Genomic DNA, 7,547 nt, shown 5'->3' with positions numbered 1-7,547 from the left:
GCATAGAAACTACCCCCGAACCATAGAAACTACACCTGGAGCATAGAAACTACACCCGGACCATAGAAACTACACTTGGACCATAGACACCCGGACCAAAGAAACTACATCTGGACCATAGAACTACACCTGGCCCATAAAAACTACATCCGGACCATAGAACTACACCCGGACCAAAGAAACTACACCTGGACCATAGAAACTACGCTTGGACCATGAAAACTGCAGCAATCCCTCTACGTCAGTCTCTTTCCTGATAAACCCCAGCCGTCCGAGGCAGATGGCCGCCCATCCTGAACTTGGTTCTGGTTCTGGGGGTGATCGCAATGAAGAGAAGATTCAACACAATTTGGTGTTTTCTTTAGATAGATACAGTAACTTTACCGTATTTTTCGGACTATAAGGCGCATTAAAAACCTTTAATTTTCTCAAAAATCGACTGTGAGCCTTATAATCCGGTGCGCCTTATGACCCATCAATTCTGGATGTGCTTACTGACCTCGAAACGATTTTATGTGGTACAACTGGACAAGGTTGAGAGTTATTGTGAATGAGTTGAATAAAGCTTGACTTATCTGTTTTGTTTCACTTTATGTGCCTTATAGTCCGAAATATACGGTACTAATCAGCATTTCATAAAGCACCAAACGTGAAGGTTTCTGTTGTATTTGGACTGAATCAACTGTATTAGGACATGGATCTGAAATAGTTTTGAACTCAAGTTGAACTGGTTTTTCTTGTTCCTGGGACAAATTTTGATGTTAATTGGTGCTATATAAATAAACTGGATTGAATCTAATTAAACTGGAAGGATGGATGGAAGGATGGATGGATGGAAGGATGGATGGATGGAAGAGGCAGGAAATCATCTGAGCAGTAACAACTGACAAAAGCTGCTGATAGATCGTAAATAAAAGTTTTCAGAATAAGAGACGCTTCACATGCTTTTCAAAATAAAACAAACAAAGCTCGATCAGCAGTGTTGGGTTGGTTTGTTTACAGCCTGTTTTTTTAAACAACACAACAAACAAAGGATTAGTCACCGAAACAGACAACGGTCCAGACAAAACAAAAACAAAGCTAAGAATAGAAAAGTGGGTTCACCCTGCAGCTCGTCAGCTCCTCGGCCAAAGCAAGCGCCGAGGAGGACGTTTGTCCGTCTCCACTTTTTGTCTGTTACACAAAATCTCCCAAAGTGAGTTTTATAAAACGAGGTGGCGAGTTGAAACGTGGGGAGATAAAAACTCACTACATTTCAGAATGACCTGCGATCTCTCTAACTAAAATGGTCCAACACGTGGTGAAAGTTCCTGTTTACTGTTGGAAGACGAGTTCACTGGTTGATCATTTTATTTCAAAACAACACTTCAGTTCAGGATGAAACATCATGAGAACCACACAAGTGTTTCCAGACTCTTTAGCCTCGTCAACCTGGACTGGAAGTCACGTTTTTGGTGCATTAAAATAGAAGTGATGGCTAAAACTAAAGAAAAGTGACCCACCGTTAGAAAATGGAGCATGGCTTTAAACAAACACCTGAAACCATTGGGTCTTACTGGTTTAAGAGTGGTTTCCTTTGTGGATTAGGTTAAGTTCAAATAAAACTGCCCCCTTCTTACGGTGCAACTGAGCACTGGCTTGTAAAAGGCATTTTCCTGTACTTAAAACAGTAAGCATGCACTTATGAGCTATTAATGAACAAAACGTATGTTCCACAGCAGAACCATCATAATTACAATCTGAAGCGTTTCATTTAGAATCCTGCAGGACGAAGAACGAAAACGTGTTTCGACTGGACTGCGAGCTCGCGGAGCGCCGACATTCTCATAGAGATGAACTCCCCTCAGTGTGCAGCTCAGACTGAAGGAGAAATAAAAAAACAACGCTGGCTCTTTGAAAGAAGCAACTCTTCATTTAACACGGTAAACAAAAAGCTTTGAAGTCAGCTATTTAAAATAGGATTTACATGAATAAATAAATCAGTCACCGACGTGAGCTGCGACAGTTTAATGAAACGGCTGAAGGCTTGCGAGCCAAACGCACACAACGCTGCAAACAAGAGTGGAGGTAACGCGGGGGAATAACCCCCACCTGCAACCCCCACCTGCTCGGCTCTACAGAACCTCTTTGTTTAAACTTATGCTCAGCCGTGACTGAACTCGGGAACAACTCCAAGTCTGAACGTCGCCCTCTGATCCGATAAGAAAAACAAAGCGACTTTAAATTAAACGCCACTTTATTGATGTCATCGTTCATCCTGACGACTGCTCGTATCTCACAGCCGCTCTGTTTCAAGCTGCATGAATAAAAAATAGGATTTTTTTTTTTTTTTTTACTGCCTGCATTATAGATGAGCTTCACATCCATCACTGTAAAATGTTTAAAACATAATAAAATAGTTGGAAATGACCGTCGTTCTCACTGGGGATGGGCCTCGATAGCAGCTTGTGGAAATCCAGTGTTGAAGCAAATCTCATCTCCGTCTAAAAATTTAATTAAATATTATGTCAGGATTTTTCAGCTGTTGCTAGCCCAAGATGCAGACACTTGTGCTGTTTCCAGTGGCAGAATATTTAAAACCCTAATTAAATATATACAAACACAAAGAGGAGATCAGTTCTGTAGATAATCATAGGCCTGTCACGATAACAAATTTTGCTGGGCGATTAATTGTCTCAGAAATTATCGCGATAAACGATAATATTGTTTGAAATTTGACAATAATTAGTATTGTCAAATTTAAGAAGAAATGTTGGTTAATTTTTGTGTGTAGTAGCTTTTTTGACCACTAGATGGCAGTATATGACGGCTTGAACCGAAAGATGGATAGTGAGGGAGCGAGCAGCGTCTCTCTTTAAGAAAAAGGAGTTAAAACGGGTTTTAACAAGAAATGAGGGGTCAGTGAAGAGCACCGGAGTTGAATCTTTTGTCATCCAGTGTCTTCAGTAGAAAGAGAGACACGAAGAAACAATAAAGCCGATAAATGAAAATGAGGTAGATCATTTTCATTTATCATGCGATTAATTGATTTATTGTTTATTGCAACAGGCCTAGACGATCACTGATCTACAAATTTATCTATCCACTCTCAGCTGAATCAATGTGCAGCAGGTGAGATGAGTCCAAAACTAAAAAGTCTCCTGTGGGTGTTTTATTTTGTTAAATGCAAGTCATAAATCATTCCAAACTTTGTTTTTACCTCTTAGCCCTGAGTCTACATTTTGCACGTTCAAAGTGTAAACACAGGCGAAGTGGAGTGGAGATTTTTCACGACTACACTTGCAGTGAAGTGTGCTGGTCCAGAAAGCCACAGATGTTTGTTCCTCTGTCAGGAAGATTTCGCTGTAACGAGCTTTTCAGAGTCGAGTTTGATGTATTCTGATGTGTCGTATGAACTCATGTCGTTCATTCTGCCTCACAGACGTAAAACTAGCATTGTATGCAGATGACAACGCAGTCTCTGTTTACATTAAAAGAATTAGCATCCTTAGGTGTCTGATTCTTGAAAGGGGCGACTAATTTCTTCGTGGAGTATTTTAAACATTACACCTCATTATTTCAAAGTACAAACCAAGGGGACACTTGACAGCTGGGGTTAATGCTAGAAGCTGTTTCTCATATTCCAATGGTTTATTATCTGGGTGTCCAAATACTTCTTTAAAACGTCTCCAGTTAATCCTAAATGCTGCTGCCCGAGTCTTAACTGGAGTTAGTGGGAGAGATCATATCTCTCCAGTTTTAGTTTCTCTCCATTGCTCCCTGTCAAATCCAGAATAGAATTCAAAATCTTACTTCTAACCTACAAAACTCTCAACAACCTAGCTCCATCTTATATTACAGATCTTACTGTTCCGTATTTTTCCAACAGAGCACTTCGCTCTCAGACTGCAGGCTTACTCGTGGTTCCTAGTTTCCAAAAGCAGAATGGGAGGAAGATCTTTCAGTTATCAGGCTCCTCTCTTGTGGAACCAACTTCCAGTTTCTGTCTGTGAGGCTGACACATGGTCCAGTTTTAAGACTGGGCTTAAGACTTTCCTTTTTGATAAATCCTATAGTTAGGGTTGGTTGTTATGCTGCTATAGGCTTAGACTACTAGAGGACAAACTGATCTCATTTCCTTCAATGATTTGTTATAACTGAATACTTTTCATTTGATACTATTTCTATCTTGACCTGCCATTGTGTATCTGTTCCTCTCAAACCCAGCCGGTCGAAGCAGATGGTCCACTTGTCCTGAGCCTGGTTCTGCTAAAGGTTTCTTCCTCATGAGGGAGTTTTTCCTTTCCACTGTCGCCTTCATGCTTGCTCAAGATGAGAGTTCTGAGTCTGCTCCTCAGATAAATAATGTTAAATTATTATTTTTATATATGAATGTTTCTGTTCCGTGCCCTGAGACGACTTCTGTTGTGACTTGGCGCTTTATAAATAAACCGAATAGAAATGAATTGTATATTCCGTTCAATTGTGACTAAATTAGAACAAAAAAAAAAAAAGAGAGAGATAAAACTTTTAAAATTTTAGAGATTTGTTTCCATGGTTCCTAATGGACCGGCTATCAGAACCCATCCCCGGTGCTTCCTTTCCCACCCCCTCCCTGACCGGCTTCCCTTCACGGTTACATGTGAGTGTCACGGACGGAGAACAGAAACGAAGGTCTTCAGTGCTGCCAGTCTGAGCCAGTCTTTGCCACCATGATCATGACAGACACTGCTGGTCTCCTCTCCGACCACCTTTTTAAATCTCCCTCAGACCACCCGGAGTCTATCGGTACGGTGGTTCGGGCTGCTGAGGGTTCGGTCTGTAAAGCTGCTGCACTCGAACTGGCCGCCCGTTAGCCGGCCAGCCGCCCGACAGCTGTCCGATGACCCTGAGCCCAACCGGCTGGCCGTGTCCTGGAAGCGGGTTGCCGGGGCTCAGGATGTGGGGCTGGCCCACTTGGGGTTCAGAGTGAGAGCTACTACTTTGATGGACGGGAGCCGAGGCAGGTGGGGAAACGGGATAATGAGGGACGAGGATGGCCGGCGTCAGGCCGTAGCGCACTTGGAACACCCTGAGAGGTCCCTGCGCGATGAAGCCGTTGGGTCTGTGGGCTTCTGGAGGCTGCTCAGAGTCCTTCCTGACTTCAGGAACATGGTTCTCCTCCGCTCGCTTGGCTTTGCTCGGCTGCCTTTTGGCTTGAACGACCTCTTGCATCTTCTCTGCTTGAGCCCGGCGGATGTGATACGTCTTCCTGGAGCTCTGAAAAGAGTCCAAGAACTCATCCAGGCTTACGTTCCCCTCCATGAACTTCTCCAGCAGCTCCTGTGAAGCAGGGCAAACAAACAAACCAGCGTCAGAAGACAAGAAAACAGAAAGAGGAGGGGTCCAGCTGAAAGGAAACCAGCCAAACGAACTCCACAAAGAACAGAGGATTCAATCAGGTCAGGGATGTTTATCCATAAACTTCAACCAACAAAGGCTCACGTTCTGTTTCATGTGGCAGAACTTTAAAGTTTGATTTGTCTCCGATTGTCCCGGGGGGGGGGGGGGGGGGGGGAGACTCGTCTGATCGAACAGAGCTCTGCCGACAGAAACATTTAATCACCGCTCTACCTTCAGTGACAGTTTTAAATTAGGCCGGGTCCACAGACCAAACACGAGTTCCTGTTCAGGCGCGCTGCACGTTCACTCCGGCAGAATGCGTCGATTTTACAACTAAAACATTCAGAGTTTCCAAACCAAACGTTTTATACGAGCTATAAAAATCTGTTCAGCACATCTTCACATTATTTCTGTTCGCAGAAAACCAGCGAGGACAACAAAGACTTATCTACAAGAGACGTGAATTTATTCCCATTAATTCCTCACGTTGTTAGAGCAGCGGAGAAATAATTAAGAGGACGGAGGAGTTCCTTCTAAAGGATTCATGAGCTCCTGTAGCTTCAGGTGGTGCCGGTGCCCGATGTGCCGACAGAACGCTCGGATTCATGGAGACTTCCCGCTCCGGATTCATTAGACTTTACGTCAAAGAAGACAGGCGAGGGATTTGAGAAATATTAACATAAGAGGTGTAAATCCATGACATATTCATGACTCGGCAGTTTGTATTCACCGTGGGGAAACCCTGAAAGCAACTTTGTCACTGTAAAAATGTTTAATTTGATTAATTAAAACACAAAAATGCATGTAGAAAAAAGTATTGAAGGCGTTAATGCTGTTAAAAAAGCAGTCAAATTAAAATCACTTTTCCTTAAAGCTCCAACGGCAGATTAAAATGGCAAATTACAGTAAAGACTTATAACTAGTCAAATTTTAAATATGTAAATATTTGTTCCACATTTTAAAGCACTTTTTTTTTTACACAGTTAAACAAGAGAAGAAATAATCTTAAATTTATTTGAAACAGGAAGTAAAAACATTATTTCTGTCTGATGTGTTTCGATTTAAACTACATTTTATTAATAAATGTTATGAGAACCATTTTCAGGTGTTTCTTATACATGGAAGTAGAAAATGTAAAATTGTTCAGGGTTCAGTTTTGTGTTTAGGGTACGTTTTTATGCTTCGTAAATACAAATATATGTGTATTTGTTTGTTTTAGTCAGCTTTGGATAAAATAAATTGAAGATCTTTGGTGCAGAAATGCTCCATAAAAACCTTTTTTTGGTTAAGAGCAAACCAGTCGGACTAAAATTATTATTATTTAAACAGACTAGTGATGCATCATATTTATCTGTGTATAAATTAATCATATTAATTGTTTACATCCTGCTTCCTTTGTCCGGTTCGCCTCACTCAGAGACGAGCCATCTGAGGTGGTTGGACACCTGGTGGGGACACCTCCCCCTTCAAAGGTTAACGACGTGTCCAGATGGTTGGACTGGGTCGACCCAGTATTCCCAGAAGGGATGGTGCCCCCCCAGCTGATCTGGGCGTGGCTCAGAAGGAGAAACCTGGGCTTCTCTGCCGCCTCGACAAATGTTGGTGAAATGTGCGTTGAGCAGAAAATAAAGAGGTCGTTTGTCAAAACATCAATAATAAATTTTAATTAAAGCACAGTGGGGGTTTATTATATGGCTGAAACTCGGGCCTCGTTTATTGTCAGTGAATGAAATCAGGGACGGACAGCTCGAATCACTACAATTTATTTTGTTTTCAGGAGAGAAAGACGAAGGGGAACAAAAAGGTCGGGCAATAAAACAGGAATGGGCAGTGATTCTTGAATGTTTGAAGCTTAAAGAGGTGAATTCAAAGAATTAATGCGACCGTCACGACCATTTTTATTTTGTCTTTGTAGTCCGGCGCATAAACTGACCTTTGCAGGCATCTGTTTCTGTCAGCGCACTTTATTTTGAAAGGGTAACAAAGCAGAAACTACGGTCATGGGTGAGCTCAGTTTGAAGAAAAATCATAATTCAAACTGTGTTTTGGTCTAAAATGGCCATCCTTATAAAAGAAGTCAATCATGGAGTTTTAATTAAAACATCCATCCGTCCACATCCATCCACATCCATCCATACAATCCATCTCCATCTATTCATCCATCCATCCATCCATATCCATCCACA

General features: G+C 41.9%; 1 protein-coding gene across 1 annotated transcript in view; it reads right to left on the bottom strand.

The window, feature by feature from the left end:
- Window positions 1-4,598: 4,598 nt before the first annotated feature.
- The window catches only part of vps37d (VPS37D subunit of ESCRT-I), a 47,752-nt gene continuing 44,803 nt past the window's right edge, over window positions 4,599-7,547 (bottom strand). Inside the window, exon 4 of the mRNA XM_037687247.1 lies at window positions 4,599-5,301. Within this exon, the coding sequence (XP_037543175.1) occupies window positions 4,762-5,301 (540 nt within the window). The 3' untranslated portion in view covers window positions 4,599-4,761. The remainder of the gene's footprint in view (window positions 5,302-7,547) is intronic.

The sequence above is a fragment of the Nematolebias whitei genome, chromosome 14 (assembly GCF_014905685.2).
Source record: "Nematolebias whitei isolate Nwh7 chromosome 14, NemWhi1, whole genome shotgun sequence".
NCBI lineage: Eukaryota > Metazoa > Chordata > Actinopteri > Cyprinodontiformes > Rivulidae > Nematolebias > Nematolebias whitei.
This window is presented reverse-complemented; position numbering and strand designations above follow the sequence as displayed.